Source organism: Arvicola amphibius, chromosome 6 (genome assembly GCF_903992535.2).
Source record: "Arvicola amphibius chromosome 6, mArvAmp1.2, whole genome shotgun sequence".
Taxonomy (NCBI): domain Eukaryota; kingdom Metazoa; phylum Chordata; class Mammalia; order Rodentia; family Cricetidae; genus Arvicola; species Arvicola amphibius.
The window spans coordinates 12,190,978-12,209,317 of NC_052052.2; the positions used below are offsets into that span (position 1 = coordinate 12,190,978).

The following is an 18,340-nucleotide window of genomic DNA, read 5'->3' on the forward strand; positions in this document are numbered from 1 at the left end:
CAAGGAAAAGTAAGAAAGGCTCTCACTTCTGCTACACAGTGAGGTTGCACCCAGTCTCTGATCAGGATAAAGAAGCCATGTACTACTTAAATTTTATTTATCTTTTGGAGATTTACTCGTTTTTTATTTTATATATATGGGTTTTTTGCTGGCATGTATGTGTGTTCACCACATGTATGCAATACCTACAGAGACCAGAAGAGGGCATCAGATGCCCCTGGAACTGAAGTTACAGAGGGTTGTGAGCTGCCAAGTGGGTGCTGGGTATTGAACCTAGGCCTCTGGAAGAGCAGTCAGTGCTCTTACTGCTGAGCAATCTCCAACGTAATACTTTTTTATTTTTTTGAGACAGTTTTTCTCTGTGTAGCTCTGATTGTCCTGGAACTCATTTTGTAGACCAGGCTGGCCTTGAATTTAGAGATCCGCCTGCCTCCTGAGTGCTGGGATTAAAGGCATGCACCACCATTGCTCAGCTTTCCTGTGCATTACTTAAAAAAAAAATTATCCTTCAGAGTATGGCTTGAACGTGCCTTGTATTTTAGGGAAATAGTGAAGGACTAGGAGTTACCATGGGCCTCGGTGTGGAAGACAGAATCCTTGGAGAGGGGGCTGTGGGGTCTGTCATATGTTACTTACACAAGGCTAGCCCCCGAGTGTAGCCTCTGCAGTGGGGTCTGGAGTTTTCTATCTCCTCTAGGGTCTTAGGGTTTCCTGATACACAGGTCACACCCGAGTAGGCCCTCACAGGTCAGACACTGATGGAGTCTCCAAGTAGGCTTGTTTCCGGAAAGAACTGATACCTGATGGGAACTACTGGCCATCTTGAACCTGGGAGGATGAGCGAGGGCCTGTGTACCTCTTCACTTGGAGCTGTTAGGGTTCCAGAACATGTGGGTGGGCAGAGTGGTCAGCCCATGCCTTGGTGTTCCCGCGGAGCCCCCATGTCAGCTGAGAGAGCCCTACATGAATTTATGTGGGTAATGGGCCCAGAGGAAGGGGATCCTGGGGACCTGCCAGAGCCTGTCTGGCCATATTTTCTAGGCTCGTCTAGTTCTATTTTTCCCGCCGCCTACTTAACTCAGACAGCTGTGCCCCATCAGCTTGGTGCTGGCAGCTGGATGAATCAGGGCGGAGACTGCCAGCCTTGCCCAGTTACCGTGGGACCAGATGTGCATGTGGGCAGGTGCCCAGGCTCCTCTCTGCTCATGCAGGCTCTCAGGTGGCCACATGAGTTGGCAGCCAGCCTGTTTCTTCCCTGGGAAGGCTAGAGTTGGGCAACGGAATTGTTGGCCCTGCCTCTTTCCTGGGCAGACAAGACCCTGGCCTTTAGCTGTTAAGTGAAGTGTGTGTTGGATTCTATCCTTGCTGGGGGTTGAGGAGCAACGCTCTTCTTGGAGCTGATAGCCAGCCATGCCCATGCTGGGCCATGCCAGTCCTCTGATTGGCAGGGGCACTGGCTGTGGGAGAATGTTAGAGGAGGCTGCTTGGGTGTTTCCCTGCTCTCATTGTGCCCAGCCTAGAATGCCCCAGTCGTGTGATACTAGAAAGCTGTTGTAGCTCCTACTATACAGCCCCATCTTCAGCAGCAGCTGGAGAGGCCATGGAGGACCCTGGCGAGGTCACAGTGAGGATTAAATGATATGGCTAAGGACCTTGAGAGATGGCTTAGTGGTAAATGCTTGCCATGCAGGCATGAATTCGATCCCTAGCATTCATGTAAAAAAGATGAGCATGTAGTGTGGGCCTGTAGTCGTCCCAGCGTGGGGAAGCAGAGATGGGTGGGGCTCCAGGCACTGTGAGATACCCTGTCTCAAAAAATCAGGTGGAAGGTGGTTGAGAACCAGTGTTGACCTCTGATCCTTATGCACACGTGTACACAATGCACATGCATATATGTGCACCGTGACACAGTTGTGTCCAGTGCACTTAGGCCTCAAGGAACAGAAGTAAACATTTCAGGACATTTTTACCCCAGGAAAAGGCCTCTGGGTCTCCTGGGGTTTTCCAAAGGCTTGAGCACTGGGATTTCTGAGGAATCTCCTTGGACTCTTGACTCCATTTCAAAGTAGGGGGGCTGTCTTGGAGGGGCAGCAGGAGGTCAGGAGAGGACATTCCACAAACCAGGTCAGTCTCAAGGCCTGCCTGGGCACAGGCTTGGGTGGGTGGAGCGTGTGCATTCTGAGATTCTTTAACTTTTAACAATTACATGTATTTATGTATTTATTTGTGGGGGGCTTGCCGTGGTGCACATGGGGGTCAGAGGACAATTTGTGTCAGTTTTACACTTCCACCATGGGGGTTCAGGACATGGAACTCAGGTTGTGGGACTGGGTGGCAAGACTCTTTACATGCTGAGCAATCTCTCGGGCTCTCTGAAATGCTTTGAGACTCCAGTCCCTTGTGGAACTGGGGTTATAGCCTGGCCCCGCTGGGAGTCTGTAGCCAGACAGCTTGTTCCTTGGCTTCCTCACCCAGCAGTCTCTGTTCTGATGGCCACCAACTCTGTTGTCCAGAACTGCTAACAGGCTGTTTGCTATGGCTATGGCTAAACGCTTGAGGTTGGATACTGTATGAAAAAAAGAGGTTTATTTGACTCACAGCTTTGGAAGCTGGACACCAAACAGCCCCAATCCATTCAGGGTGATGGGGTGATCATGTGATCACGTGTGAAGATCATCATTTGGTGAGACTGGAAGCCCCGAAGGCTAGCATCAGGCCAGTTCATTTGGTAATGGCCCACTTTCAGGGAAACTGGGGTCCCATGAGAACATTAATCTCTTCCTAGGGTGATCCATCCTTAGCCTAATCACCTCCTTGTATCCCACCTCCTGAAAGTCTCACTACCTTAACACAGCCCCCATGGGGACTAGGCTTCCAGTACACAGGCCTTGGGGGAACACACTCAAACCGTATCTGCAGCACAGTAGTTGGGAGCCCTAAAGACCACTGGATGGGTAGTTGCTCAGCTGTGGCACATACAAAACACTGGAGAATTCTACGTAGGCTTCAAAAACCACAGGGCTGCTGGGTGCCAGGTGCCCGGGCCAGTGCTCCATACTGTTTAGCTGTCCTCTTCAGGCCTAAGACCTTCCAGGGAGATGCTAGGCCTCACTTACAGGAAGTTGATGGATACGCAGGGTTGGTGCCATGCTGGCTGAATGCAGAGCCCACATCCATTCACCAGCTAGTAGTACCCTGCCTCTTCGTGTGCCTGGCTTTCCAGATGTCAGCTTCCTGTCAAGTGCAAGACTGGGGACTGGACACTGGTCCTCCCTCCCCCAAGACTGTGTAACAGTCCTGGCTGTTCTAGAACTCATTTTGTAGACCAGGCTGGCCTCAAACTCACAGAGATCTGCCTGCCTCTCTGGCTCCCAGTGCTAGGATTAAAGGCGTGAGCCACCGCCTGGCTAAAGACACAAGGAACCTTGTTACACCATCTCTGACCCATTTCTGCTGATTAGCTGACATTAAGTCCCATGAGAATTGCCACGAAGACACCCGAGTCTGGTCTTTGATGCCGCCTTCCTCCTCTGAGAGGACAGGAATGGCAGCCTGGAAGAAAGGTGGGGGCCTTCCGCCAGCATAGCCAGAGAGGCAGATGTTTTGAAGGCTTCTCTCTCAGTGTGTGGGCCCTGGAACCCCAGTTGGGAAGAAGTGGAACCCCATAGCTCTCGAGGTCTCTGGCCTGGTGCTTTCCGGTAGAACTTCAGAGTAGAGAAAGCACCAATCAGGAATGGGAAGTCTGAGTCTAGCCCCGCCTCTGCCCCTAATATGCTGTGCAACCTCGAGCCAGCCATGTCCCCTCTCTGAGTCTCAATCTGGCTAACTGCTACACGAGAAGGGTGTCGGGGCAACTTTTGGCTCTTTTGCCCATGACGGTTAGGAATCTTGGTAAATGTTTCAGCAGAGGAGGACAGGCAGGTTCTTCACCAGCAGAGGGCAGCAGCTGCCTGGGAAAAGTCAGGTGTCTCTTTGATTCTTGCTGCAGCACCTCCCAGCTGTCCACCTCCCCGTCCCCCCGCCCCCCCCCCCCGCCCTTATAACGCTGTACTGTCCAGAGAGACAGGACGCCCGGGTCGGCACCTGAAGCAGAGCTCTGAGGGGCCACCTAGTCAGGAGCTGGAAGCAACCGATGCAGGAGACAGTGTAAGCCGTGAGCAGCTCTCACTGGCGACTGGCTGCCTGTCAAGTCCCAGTTTCCACATTTCCCTTACTGGACCCACCCAGTCCCCTGTCCCAGGGGGTCCTTCTGTAGAGGGGCACTGATTCAGAGCCCCCTTACCTGATTTTCACCTCCTCACAGCTTTCTGGAGGCATGTGGGAGGCCATTGGGGTGCAGGAGCAAGTGGAGCCATGCCGCTTACTTCCTCGGTGACCTAGCTCTGGCCCTGGCCCTCTGTGGGCTTTGTCTTCTCCATAAATAAAGTGCTTGGATGGAGGCGGAGAGCTTAGCGGTCATCAACAAGCCTTATCTAGGAGCTGCTTGGTTCCAGAGACTGTGGGCAGATATAGAGCATCAGTCAGGCTTTTTCTGGACAGAAGGTTCTAGAAGAGTGGCAATCAAATATGAAGCACAGGAAGCTATGTATGTGGCATGTGTCACTTTCTTGGCCCCTATCCTCAGGGATTCTCATGGGGGGGTGATGGGTTCAGAAGTCTGTAAAATAAATATTGGCATTCTGGCAGCTCATTGATTGACCTATGTTTACTGTTTCTGTCTCTACAGCTTGGGGGTCTGGTCCACAGTCCTGTCAACTGTCCCCTGCTGGGCTTTTCAGCTGTCAGCACTTCCCTTCCACAGGGCTACCTCTGGGTAAGTAGTCCTTCGCCTAGCTAGGACAGGGTGGCAGTCTGTCCTCACGAAGGGGACAGAGAGGGTGACTCTCAAGAAGGGTTCTGAGAAAGCCACCCACCTGTCTAGCAGCTCTGTCAAAGGCTTCCTAGGAACTTCGGGGCTTGGAGGTGGGGTTAGTGGTAGAGCCTTATCCAGGGTAACCGCACCCAGGGCCAAGGAGGTGTTGGCAAGGGCTCAGACTCCTAGGAGAGAGATAAGAGTAAGCTATGCAGAGGTCCAGATTATAGGAGGCCCAGGTCAGAAGAAGCTCAGGTCATAGGAGGGCTGGGTCTCCAGTCCCACTCAGGGCTTAGACATCAGCACTGGCTCTTCTTCATCTCAATGGGCTTCTAGCCACCTTCTCTACTTCCGGGGTTCTCAGCAAAGCTGTCTTTTTTAAAATGAGGGGCCCCCATGTTCTTTGGGTTGCTGTTTGTGTCCTCTAATATGCAAGGTTCTGGCTTCCCTGCTCCTCGCCACCTTCCAGCACATGCTCTTTCCTATCTCTGGGGATTCGTGCAGCAGAACCTTGGCTTACCCTTTAGACTGCAGTACAAATGTTGATATTTTCCTTCATTGTCTCCCAATTATCATCTAGCCCCTGGTGAATCTATTCATCTATGCATGAATGCATCTACTTACCCTGTGGATCCTTCATCTATTCATTCATCCATCCATTTGTGCATCCATCTGTACATCTGTCCGCCTGTTCATCATTCCATCCATCCATCCATCCATCCATCCATCATCCATCCATCCATCCATCCATCCATCCATCCATCTAACCTTTCACCCTTCCACACACCCACCAACGCAACTACTACTTATCCATCCAATTGCTCACTCATGCATACATGCGTGCATCTGTCCATTCCCTTGGCAGGTATACACATGAGGTGCATGCCATGAGCTAGATACAGAGGGTCATTTTAAGGAGACAGAATAGCTCATTGGCTCTTACTTGGGAGGCCTCTATAGAGGGGAAACTGGAAAACCAACTGGTTATTGCATCTACTTGAACCCTTTCTTGATTTCCTTTGGCCCCACTGAAACTAATTTGTTTCCTTATAGCTGGGAACAAGTGACCTGTGTGAGATCAGGTTGTGGGTGGGATGGACAGAAGAAGTACCTTTACTATCCCCAGTCACAGTGTGACTGTGTACATATGTGTCTGTATGTATCTGTGCATTTGTCCATGTATCTGTGTATGTGTCTGTATCTCTGTGAGTTTGTCCTTGTAGGGGTGCGGTTTGTCTGTGTCAGGGTGCGGTTCCCGGGAAGGTGTGCTCTAGTCACCGGCTTGACAGCCTCTCTCTGGGCCTCTGCTTCTAGGTTGGAGGTGGGCAGGAGGGTGCCGGTGGCCAGGTGGAGATCTTCTCCCTGAACCGGCCTTCGCCGCGCACTGTCAAGTCCTTCCCCCTGGCAGCTCCCGTGCTCTGCATAGAGTACATTCCGGATCCGGAGGAGGAGGCCGAGGGTACAGAGGAGAGCCGGGTGGCTGCTGACCCCTCGGCTGCAGCGCACCCCACCGTCTGCCTCGGCTTACAGGATGGCAGGTGAGGGGCAGGAGGATGGGTCGGGATGGCTTGCCCTGCCAGGCAGGTGGCTGCTGGTAGTCCCTCCAGGTCTTTGGGTCATTAACCAAAGCACTCTTGCCCAGCCTGGTGTCACCAGGAAGATGGAAACTAGAGACAGCCATTGTGGCATATTAAGTGTCAGGAGTAGCTTATGTCATAGCTGACAGCTCCCTTACCTCTGGCACCACTTCCTGGCTGTGCATCCTTAGACACACCATTTCAAGCCAGGTTCTGGTCTGGTGAAGCTCAGGAGTCCTGCATGTTGAGTGACGAGTCTCAGGTTCCTATGGTCAGTGAGGCTTAGTGCCCCCCACCCATGCAGGGCCATGTGAGTACAGGAGGGCCTAATGGGGGTAGAATGTACAAAAGAGAATCCCCCTGTATCTCTGCTCTTCACCTTGTCCTGTAGAAGGACGGTGTGTGTCTCCGGAGTACCTACTATGTGCCTCACATATGCTGAGGGGGCTCTCTCACAGTGACCTTGCAGCCTCGGGGGCTATCTTCATTCCCATTTCCCACACAGGGAGGGGCCGGAGCTAGCATTCTGAGAGGTGGTGAGGAGCCATGCTTACCACCCCATAGTCTGGGTTGGGACTGTAGCCTTGGGCCCCGTCTGGGCCTGGACTTAGGAGAGATCTGGTGAACACCTTTTATTTTAGTTTTGAGCCAAGATACATTTCATGTAATATGATTTTAGGGGCCTGGAAGTGTGGCTTGGTGGGTGAATGCTTGCATAGCCTGCACAAGGTCCGAGCTCCATTCCTAGATCTTCAGACGGGGTGCAGTGTTTCATGTCTGTGATCCTGGCACCTGAGAGGTGGTGGCAAGAGGCTCAGAAGTTTAAGGCCATCCTTAGTTACATAGCAAGATGGAGACCAGCCTGGATCACACTGAGACCCTGATTCCAAAAACAAACAAAGCAAAACAAACAATATGAAGCAGAATCACCATTCTAATTATTTTAAGGAGCACAACTTGTTGTTTTCTGGCAACCGCTACCGAGCTCCAGAACATTCTCATTTCTCCCCAGAGAAGCTTTTACCCATCTTATCCCCTCCTCAGAAACCGCTGATCACTCTCGGCCTCTGAAGGCTTGCCCTCAGGCATGCCCTATAAACGGCATCTAGAGCCCCATAGCCTCTGCTCCCTGCTTCTCATTACCCTGTGCATTCTTACAAAGCCCCGGGGTATTGCCATGCTTTGTTCCCCGATGGCCCTCAAGTGGGCACCCCAGATCATTTGAGGAAGAGAGCTGAAGGTCAGCACTCCGGGCTAGCAGCTAGAAGCTGGCGCTTGGATTTGAACTCAGGTGTGAGCGGCACTAGAACTTGGTACCTTTCTCATTTTTTCTGGAGCCAGAGTCCTGACTGGTGGCAGAAGCCAGGGTTTCTGTAGGAGGGGAGGAACAAGGCTGGGCAAGTGAGGCCCATGCGTGGGTCCGTGCCTGTGAGTCTCACTGATAGCATCTCTCCCTTCAGCATCCTGCTCTATGGCAGCGTGGACACTGGGACCCAGTGCCTGGCAACCTGCAAGAGCCCAGGCCCGCAGCCCGTGCTCTGTTTGCGGCACAGCCCCTTCTATCTGCTTGCCGGCCTACAGGACGGGACCCTTGCTGCCTATCCTCGGACCAGTGGTGAGGACTGGTGGGTGGGTGGACTGGAGGGGGGCATCGGGGCACCAAACTGGGCCTGGATCCTATGCTGAGAGATTGAACGACACAGGCCAGGGAGGTAGTGTCAGAACGGGCTACTCAGGATGAGGGGTTCTGAGACCTGACCTTTACTGGGGTCTAATGCTGGGTTCCCACACATTTGAGTCCCTGTAGAAGTAGAGCATTTATTTCTCTGCCAGTAGACAAGTATTTGGGGACAGTGCCTCATGGGCTGAGAGACTGAAGGTCTTGGAAAGACCTGGCTTCTTCAGGCTCTGCCCTGTGACAGCTGCATCCTTAGTAAGTGGCTCTTTTTCTTTTTTTTTTTTTTTTTGTGCCTTGGACTCTTTCGTAAAGTGATAGTTGGGTGGAGCCCACCCCTCTTGGTTCTCATGAACAAAATAACTCAGCGTAGACTGGGCACAGGCCAGGATGGGTGCTGAGAAGGGGAGGCACCTTTGGGCTGTGGGAGGATGGCAGGGCTATGCTGTAGCCGGATGCACTGCACCCCAGTGCTCCAGGAATGGTGTCAAGGATGTGATATGCCCTCATCATCTTAAGCCTGGCTGCTACCTTAGGGAGTCACCTCTGCTCCAGGAGCTAGGACACTGAGCCTGGGGGAGGGAGGAGCACAACTCCCTCATAGCGTTGTAAGAGTTGTGCACGGTCCCTGAGCCTTGCTCAGCCCTCAGTCTGATGGTAAGGACCCAGTGGCAAGCGTGGTGGCCCCAAGACTCTACAGCAGTGTCTCCCCTCCCCCCAGGCACCCAGCTCAGCTCTGATCTGATGGCTGCGTCATCCTTGCAGCCTGTTGCAGGGTTATAAACGGATATTTGCAGTGAGGGTTTTTTTTCTCCCTACTTGGCACTATGTTGGTATTTTTAATTAGCTTTTGATAAGGCATTTATAGTTTTTAATTAAAGGGGGAAGAAGGGAAAAAAATCCCTTACCATCAGACAGAACAGAGCGTGTGTATGAATGTAAATCCTGGCTCAGATGTGCTGGGGTAGACAAGAAGGTCTGAAGGGACCACCCACCCTCCTGTGTGTCCTAGACACCACGACTCTAGCTTCATCCAGCCCTGACTACCTGTATGGGTGCTTAGGGGGGTGTGGTAGGGCTGCTGTAGCTAATTACCACAACAGTGGCTCAAACAGCAGAAGTTCAAGATTGAGACTCTTGAGAAGGGTCTATCCTAGACTTCTCCGGCTCTCAGTGGCATCTTGACTTAGGATGACATCACTTGTGCCCTCATGGGCCTCATGAGGGATGTCTCCCTGTTCATGTACCCTTGTGTCCCAATCTCTCCTTATAAGGATGCCTGTCACCCTGGGTTAGGACTCCACCAACCCAGGGCCACTAATTATATCTGGAGGAATGCTGTCTCCAAGAAAGACTACATTCTGAGGCATTGGTGCAGGGTTAGGGCTTCAGTGGAGTGGATTTTGGGAAGACACAGTCCAGTCCCTGATGGAGTTTTGGGTTTAACATCTCGCTTTCAGCTTAGGGTTAGAGCCTGCTAGCTCGTCAGAATGGAGACCCCCTGGGGGTATTACACAACCTCCCTTTCCTTTGGGGGCCTCTTCCCTGCAAATATTTGCTTCCCCAATATGTATGAACACCTACTGTGTTCCACAAATACGCTGGTCAGCCAAACAGACATGCCTCCCACCCTTGTGAGGTTTAAAGCCTCCAGAGGGAGGTCAGAATAGCCCAAGCAACAAGCAGGAAGCTGGGGGCTCCTGATGTAAGATTGGTATCACCGTTCGAGCCTTACTACCTAGTAGGGTAAACTGGGTGCGTGGGGTCCATCCCAAGAGACAGGCCCTGAAGCTGAGACCTGAGAGAGAGGTGGCCAGACAAGTGGCAAGTTGAGGGGAAAGTGTTTGGAGCAGAGGGACCAGTGTGTGTGTGTGTGTGAAGGCCAGAGGCAGGAGTATGCCTAGCATCATGGGGGCCCCAGAAAGGAGGTTGCAGAGCTAGCTAATAGCAAGAGGATAAGTGGCACTGGGCAAAGTCTGGGGACAGACAGCCGCTCATGAGGACCTTGTCTTAGCTCACTGGGAAGTAGAGAGATGCAATACAGAGTCTAGACCCTGGCCCGTTTGTCAGGAGGGCAGGTGCACCTGGCATTGCACCTTTCTAGAATCCTCTTCTCCTGGTGTCTGTGGCTGTAGCTGTCATGGCCTCTGAGAGGGCTTCCCTTCCCCCAGTCCCCAGCTACCCTGTGCTTCCCCAGAGAGGTGATCCCAGGCCTGAAACCAGACTCTTAGAACCACAGCACCACATGGTTTAAAATAGGCCCCAGAGTCCCCTTGCCTCAGGAGCACAGGCCTTTCTCTGTGCTGTCCCTGGGCCAGCCTCAAGGTACCCGTCCAGAACCTCTCTGTGGTGCCCGTGATGGCGAGGAGTGTCTGGGATGCGGACTGCCCAGGCTCTACTGCTGTATCCTGGAGCTGGTGCTGGATGAGATGTGTATAGCAAAATGCAGCCTCCTTACCTGTGAAATGGGGGTGCAGACAGCTGTCCTGATGGGCTGTGTGTGCAGGTTACACGTGCAGATTTCCCCAGGGCCTACAGTGGAGCCCCCCACCCCTACCCAGGTGGGCTCCTCTCAGCTTCAGTGGCTTTCGCTCTGGACCAGCCAGATCTGGACCCCTGTGGGAGACCAGCGGGCTGTGTCACCTGAGGCTGGGGGAGGGGGTGGAGAGATGCTGGCATCCTGAAGGTGCCTTTGCTGAGACAGGCCTTCGTCGCTGCTGACCGGCTGTGCAATCGGAGCCAGCCTAGATGAATGGGCTGTCACGCAGGGGTGGGAGCGGGCCCGCGAGTGCAGGTTCTGGACCATGTGCTTGCTAACAACTACCCAAGGGTTGGGAAGCGGGGGCGGCTGGAGGGGATGCCCCTCGAGCCCTGCCCAGCCTCAGTAATTACCTTTGTAGTCTGTGAAGCCCATGAAGTGGGGGCTGGAAGGACCGTAGAGGACAGAATCTGTCCAGAAAACCAAGTCCCAGCAAGGTCAGCAAGTCCAGGGAGCCCCCGTGGGCTCTGACAGGGGCTCCTGGCCACTGTCCACTCTGATACAAATTTATATTGAATTTTATCACAGTTCCTTGCTTTGGAGGGCTTCAGGAGACACCAACCCATGAAGGTGGGATGGTCAGTGTACACATGACCTGCAAGTCTTCAGTGACTGTGATGTACTGTCCTTGGGTGTCAGGTGCAAGGGTTCCTCAGCCATTGCTGCTGTGTCCTTGGGTGAACCCCAGTTCCCAGCCTCTGAGATGCTTGCTACCCCAGCATCTTTAGCTCCTTTCCCCAGGTCTTAACCACTCACATCTTAGCCACAGTGGCAGAGGCCATGGCATCTGGCCACAGACACTGCTCACCTTCGGCCACTAGGGGGCGCGCAAAGCCTTGTATTTACCTGAATCTGGTGCCCTGGGTCCAGGGTCACATTCCTATGGAGGTCTGGCCTCCTTCTGGTCACCTGCCCCTCCCAGACACCATTCCCAGCACAGAACTGGAAGCTGGGCTGGGAGGCAGCCAGGCTAGACCCAGCTCTGGGTTTAAACTCCTTGGGGGAATTGCTCAGGTTCTCTACTCTGGGCCTCTGTTGTCACCTTTAATTAAATGGCGCCAGCACTGCCTTCTGGAGACTATCCGGAGCCAGTGAGCAGGGACGACTGTGCAGCTGTGTGACTTGGGTAAATGAACTTGCAGCCTGTTAGCTGTAAGTCAGGGCCAGTGACAGTATCTGCCGCGCAGGCTTGTGGGAGGTAAAGACTTCATTCATGGGCAGAGCGATTGGCACACAGACACAGAGGGGACTCAGTGTTGGCCACGGGCACTTTTCAGCAGTGCCCCATGCTGTGTTGGATCAGCATACACAGCTCCTTGGCTCCTTGCAGCCTCTGAGGGGGTGCGTGGTTATCACACCCATTTTAGAGAAAGAAACCGAGGCTCAGAGAGGTCAAGTCCCTGCCCAAATGGATGTGGCACTCAGAGCCACAGAGTGCTCTAGCCTGGCCGGCTTGCTGTACATGTGGTCATGCTCTGAGTTGGAAGGAGTGGTAGTGTGTACGGGAGGGGGTTCCCCAGTTCTTAGTTTATTATCTGGGCTGGGAGTATGGAGCACGGTTCTGGCGGAGGCTGATGGTGGAGGACACGCTGACCACATGTGGCTGGGAGATGGGGTGAGGAGTTTGGTGGTTTCCCCATATAACTTGGGGTCTTCCATCTCTGGGGACAGCTGCGCTCAGCCTTGCCACACAGCAGGTGACTCAGAGGAGGGTATGTCTGCAGTGAGTGACTTTGTGTGAATGGCCTTCTGGGGATCTAGGGGGTAGTGGAGGGGGACAGAGGACTCTCTCCCGCAGCTGACTCTATCCTGTCTCCCCAGCCTATTGCTCTAGCATGTGCAATCCCCACAGACCTCTCATTGGGCCTCAGCTCCCCCAAGTCTCCTCTCTGCCCTGCACCCTGACTGCCTAGGGCAGCCACTGGGGCTCGGTGCAGCTTGAGATGTGACTGCAGAGAAGTCAGTGTCCAGCCACTGTGCTCAGGTGCTAGGGAGCGGTTCTCAGTGAGCTGGGCATGGTTGGAGGCGGGGGTGGGGTGGGGGGAGATGCTTATTTCTGGCCAGGCTGCTGCTTTGGTCGCTGGGAACAGAAGACAGAAATGTCACCTCTCAGAGCTTCTCCCCACTGCATCTGGAGGGGAAGATCTTGGCAGAGTGACAAGAGCATCCTCGGGTGACAGGGTCTGAGGGAAGTCATCATGATGTTCAGATGAGCTGGGTTCTCAGTGAAGTCCCTTCCCCCATCCAAACTGAGACTTTGAGAAACTGAGGGGAGGTCCACTCAAGGCCCTTAGCAGAATCAGGACCGTGCTGGTCACAAGTCCCTGAACTCTGGGGTCCTGCGACCTCCCTGCAGGAACTATTGTGGAGATTGCCTCTCCCAGAAGCCCCTGTGTATCCATCCTCCCCGTGTGTCTGTTCCTTGGTGTTTGGCACATCAGCTCATAACTGGATTGGCGGCAGCTGTCTCTACCATTATAGTTTCCCAGAGGGCGGGGCCTATAGCGGCTCCCGTCTCTGTTCTCAGCACCCAGCTCATGGCCCTGCTGGAATTAGGTGCTTTCTGAGTGTGTGTGGAGTGAACAAATGAGGGAGAGCAAGTCAGAGAAGGGGGGAAGTGCAGGGTGGTCCCCAGGAAGTATAGTATCAGTCACCCCTGTGAAATGAGGGTGAAGGATCCTGGTGGGGGAAGGTATTTGGAGCTCTCAGCCGGGCTTCCCCCTGCAGTCACTGACCCATGCTCTTCTCTCCCATAGGTGGGGTTCCCTGGGACCTGGAGAGTCCCCCCATGTGCTTGACGGTGGGCCCAGGGCCCATTCGCACGCTACTGAGCCTGGAAGACGCCGCATGGGCTAGCTGTGGGCCGCGGGTCACTGTCCTGGATGCTGCCACTTTGCAGACTCAGGTACCCATACTCGGGACTTGCGACCCCAGAGTCCCTGCTGGGACACAGAGCTGCAGCCATCTTGTGGCCTGTGCTCTTTAAGCAGAGGTATAGGAGGGGGCCAGCTGTGTGTCTCTTCTGGGATGAAGGCCCAGCCTCATAGGCTATGCCAGGCTTGCCTGTCCCACCTTGTCACATCCCACGCTTCATCCTTAGTGGCTGATAGGGACTTTGTGGTGGCTTCCCAGATGGTATTTTGGTGACATTTGCCATTGTTGATGTGTTTGAATTATTGATCTGATCAGGATATGGCGCCAGACCCAGAGGGGAGCCTGACAAAGGTCCCCAGACAGGCAGGCTCCTTGGGCATGCACCCTGGTGGGGGTCTGTATTCCTGTCTATGCTAGGTTCTCTGTCTGGGACACCTCTGATTTGATACTTGATAGCTCAGGCACCAGGCAGAACTTGGTGCTGCTAGCTTGTAGGTGGCCAGGCAGGGTCCTGGAAGGTTTAGTCTTCACAGGATAGGTGGGGAAACTGAGGTATGGGTGCCATGAATGATCTCTAGGTGTGTGTGTGTGTGTGTGTGTGTGTGTGTGTGTGTGTGTGTGAGAGGGAGAGAGAGAGAGAGAGAGAGAGAGAGAGAGAGAGAGAGGGAGAGAGAGGGGACCTTGGGGATGGGACCTAATAGTTTCATTATCTATGTTCCTGCTTTTGCTGAAGGCTCAGTGTGAGATAGTCTGAGCTGGCACATGGGTCTGTGGCCAGTGGTCGCTTGGACAATGAACACCTTTGTGTTCCCCATGGAAACACTGGTTTCTGGTATATGAAGGAGGACAATATATGTCCTTCCTGGGGTCCTGTGGCTCCCTGTAGGAGGCAGAACTGAGAGGTCTGTGGGTGTCCTAGGTGAGGAGGCTCAGGCAGGGCCAGAGGCTGAGGCAGTCTCCAGAGTCAGAGGCCTAGGAGAGTGGTTTAGTCTCACACAGAGGTCTGAGGACCAGGCAAATGCCAGTTTGAAGCAGGCAGTCTGAGGACCCCAAAGCGTTGAGGCCTGGCTCTGAAGATGGAAATACCTTCCATTTGCCTTAGCTACCGAGTCAGAGAGCAGTTCTCCCTCTCAGCTGTGGTGGTCGCTGGACCACGTGAGACCCACACACTTGGGAAGGCCATTTGTGTGGCTCTGTCTACAGGTCAAATCTTCTTCTACTACTGAATCACCTGCACAGACATGCCCTGAGTCATGTTTGACCAGCTATCTGGACACTGGTCAGGCCATTGCCTGAAGTGACACTAAGTGGCCATGTTGAAATAGCTGCAGTACCAGCCCGCACCAGCAGGGGCAATGTGGTATACATGGGGGGGGGTGGGAGTTGGATGATTGTATGCCAGCCAGTTCTTTAGCAGGGGAGGCTGTGTTTTTGTGAGCCACATGGCTTGTGTGTGTGTGTGTGTGTGTGTGTGTGTGTGTGTGTGTGTAACCTTGAATGTCATTCCTCAGGTACTGTCTATCTTTATGTCAAGACAGAGTCTCTCTGATCCTGGAACTTATCAACTAGGCTGGCTGATTGTGTTCCCCTGGGATCTGCCTATCTCTGTCCCACCTCCACTCCCAGCGCTGGGATACAAGATGTGCTGCCATGTTCTGGATTTTGTTTTTGTTTTTGTTTTTAGTATGGGTTCTAGGGGTTGAATTCAAGTATGCACACTATGCCATCTCCCAAGCTCCATGCTGCCATTTGTAGAAAGAAAGCCGGGGCTGCTGGTAGCCACTTTCCTGTCCCATTCAGAGGTTACTTGGGCATGACACTGAGGACCTGTGATCTCCCCGGTGCTGCTGGACCAGACCAGAGGCCAGGGAGGTGTGACCAGTGAGAACATGGCCCCATTCTCCTGATTCCTTGTTTTCCTGAAGAGTGGGGAGGGGACCTGGTAGCTGTAACCACAGACCCTCTTCCTGGCCCCCTGCTGTACCCTAGAAGACTTCCCTGCTAGGAACCCCCCCCCCCATCACTTCCCTTCAAGGTGCAGCCACCTCCTCTATCTTGGGAAAGGAAGGTGGATGAAGTCAGCTGGCACACTAGGTCCCGTGGTCCCTGAGAGCTGTTCCTTTAGAAGTCTCTTTCAGGGGATCCCAGGATGGTGGCTGCTGTGGAGCTGGAGATCAGACTGGGGAAGTTGGAAGTTGGCTGCCTCCCCCAGACTCCCGGGCTATCTCGTAAACAGGAGCAGTGGAGGCTCCCGAGAGGGGAGAGTTGGCAGGACTGTGAAATCCCCCACCTCTGTTCCAGCCACTGTTGGCCCATCTCTGTCGGTAGGGCACCCTGCACTCCTGGAGGGGACATAGTTTGTGACTAGGGCTGGGATAGGACAATGGCTTTGTCTCTTCTGTGCTTTATGATCTTGGGCGGGTCACCGAACCTCCCTGTGCAAGGTGGTTAGACATCCATGATCCTTGTTTCCCTAGCTCTCCGACTTTCGGCTGTACCGAGGCCTAGAGGGTCAAACTGCTTGCATAGATTCGGACATCAGTGGTATGGGCCTTATCAGCTTCCGTTGGCAGTGCAGGTCTGCCTCCCTCTCACTTCATGGGAAGAAACTCCATCCCCTCCTGCCCCAGGAGTGTGAGCTGGGCACAGAGGGGGTTTGTAGCACCTGTGTGGCTGCTCTCACTAGATTCTGCCCCTCAGTGGCCACAGTACTGTCTGGCTCTGGCCGACTGTCCCAGGGCTCCAAGGGACCTCGTGGCTCCTGTGAGGCTGTGGTGATTTAAGATTAGTCCTGGACCAGCTGCTCTTATGGCAGGGTCATGCTGGCCTTTCACCTGTTCTGTACACCTGGCAGGGAGTCCAGGGTCACTGGCCAGGGAGTCCCAGCAGGAGGGGCTGGAAAGCCAGAAGGTGAGCATTCCTGGGCAGTTGGGAAGTTTCTATGCAGGTAAGTGGCAGCTCGCCTCCTCCTCCCCCTCATACGTAAGTCACAGTAGTAGCTCAGTTACAAGATCACACCATGTATATTTAATAGAGCCGGCCTCCTGCCTGAATGGAAGGGAGCTGCCTGCTCTGGCATTGTGTGTTAGAGCTGGCTGGCTGCTGCTAATGACCGCAGACTCAGCCCTGGGCTAGCTGGCGCCAGGCTTGCCTCTGGGTCCCTGGTGAGACTAGCCAGTTCTAGGGGAGCCTCTAGAGTGTCCACACATTTCTGTCTATGATTGTGCTGAGCCTGAGTTCAGTATCTGCAGGGTCTTCCATGCCCCAGCATGCTGCTGGTTTCCAAGAGAGCCCTGTGTAGCACCTGTCCATGTAACCTCTCCCAGGGTTGAGGAAGACTATGGGGAGTGAACGTTCTGGAAACTTAGAGCCAGCTAGCAAGTGTTTCAAGCTAGGAGACCTGGTTGTGCATTTCTCACGGGCAGGGTACAAGGTGAAGACACCAGGGTTAATCTAGGTGTCTCTGTGCCCAGGAAGTAACAATGGGTTTTGTTGGACCTGGCCAGGACTTAATGTATTTTGCATATATAAACTCATTTTATCTTTAAGCCACCCTCTGACAGGGCAGTTGTTCCTGATTAAAAGGTGAAGAAACAGGCACAGAGAGGTTAAGTAATTCGCCTGAGGCTACATTGCTAGAAAGAGCCAGACTCAGGATTTGAGCCCAGGCCTTACGGGTCTCAATTCCCAGGCTGCTTGTCTCCATGAAAAGGAGGTTCAGTCTCTTCTGGGATATCACTCTGGGGGTCTCCGTTAGGAACCTGCATCTTTTACTATTGCATCTTCTGGGTCAAGGATTTTTCCTTGAATCCTGTGTCTGGTTCATTGGTGGTAACAGCAGGTGCAGCTTAGGGGACAGTCCTAGTGGGCAGCTGCTGGATGCAGTGCATGCCACCAGCCTCCAAGTCCTCAGGCACTTAGAGGACTAAGACGAAGCTAGAGCTGGCCTCTGTTCTTCAGGAGTTCAGAGTCCATTGTGGAGAGAGACCAGGGCTATGGTGTTACCTGGCATGGTGGGTGACATGTTACCTGGTGTGGCTGGAACCCAGGGAGGCAGGAGCAGCGCCAGCTCTAGCTAGAGGGGACACTGGAACTGGGAGGTGGGGATCAGGGCTGAGCTGGGCTGGGGCAGTAGTATGTGACCTGTGACTCAAGAGGAGAACAGGGCGTCGTCGGTTGGGAAGAAAACAGCAGGAGTCAGGCCCATGTCCTGGGAGCTGGAGGCATGTATGACACTAGGTGGCAGGGCGGTGGGGGCCGATCTGGGGAAGGGATCACTGAATTGAGGGTTGTTTTCCTCAGCCCACTTGGCTGGGTCCCTGCCTCCGTCCTGACCTTGCTTGGTTCAGGCCCCACAGAGCTGGACCACCGCTGCCTCTGGGCTTTACGATTACCACCGATTGCTCGTTCGGCTCCTTGATCCCAGCAGAGGCAGAAGCGAGGCCTGTTAAATAATCATGTGGCTCACCAGGGCCTGTGTCAACACCGCGTCCTCGTGTTCATTATCTGTACCGCCACCTTCAAAGTCTAATCCAGTTGTCTGGAGTTCATTCGGAGCGACCGCTGGAGGGGGAGCTGGCTATGGGGTGATTGTTGCATCTTCATTAGAAAAAAAAACAAAAAACAAAAAAGACGATTGGGGACAGCAGGCCTGAGGCTTGCGGGGTGAGCTCTGCCGGGAGGGTGTGGTGGGGTATCAGGCACGTCTGGTCACACTGAGTGGCCTGAGGTCTCTGCCTCCCACTCCTGGGCGGGGAGGGGTGGTGGGGTCAGGGCTGGGGCTGTGGATGCCCTTGAGTTGTTAGACCTGTGTAGGGCTGCAG

General features: G+C 53.8%; 1 protein-coding gene across 9 annotated transcripts in view; it reads left to right on the top strand.

Moving 5' to 3' along the window:
- Arhgef10l (Rho guanine nucleotide exchange factor 10 like) overlaps window positions 1–18,340 on the top strand; it is a 129,688-nt gene that overhangs the window by 94,895 nt on the left and 16,453 nt on the right. For all 9 annotated transcript variants that reach the window (XM_038332804.1, XM_038332808.1, XM_038332806.1 and 6 more), the window contains 4 exons: window positions 4,727–4,813; window positions 6,167–6,390; window positions 7,890–8,044; window positions 13,400–13,548. In XM_038332804.1, coding sequence (XP_038188732.1) covers window positions 4,727–4,813; window positions 6,167–6,390; window positions 7,890–8,044; window positions 13,400–13,548 — 615 coding nt within the window. The remainder of the gene's footprint in view (window positions 1–4,726; window positions 4,814–6,166; window positions 6,391–7,889; window positions 8,045–13,399; window positions 13,549–18,340) is intronic.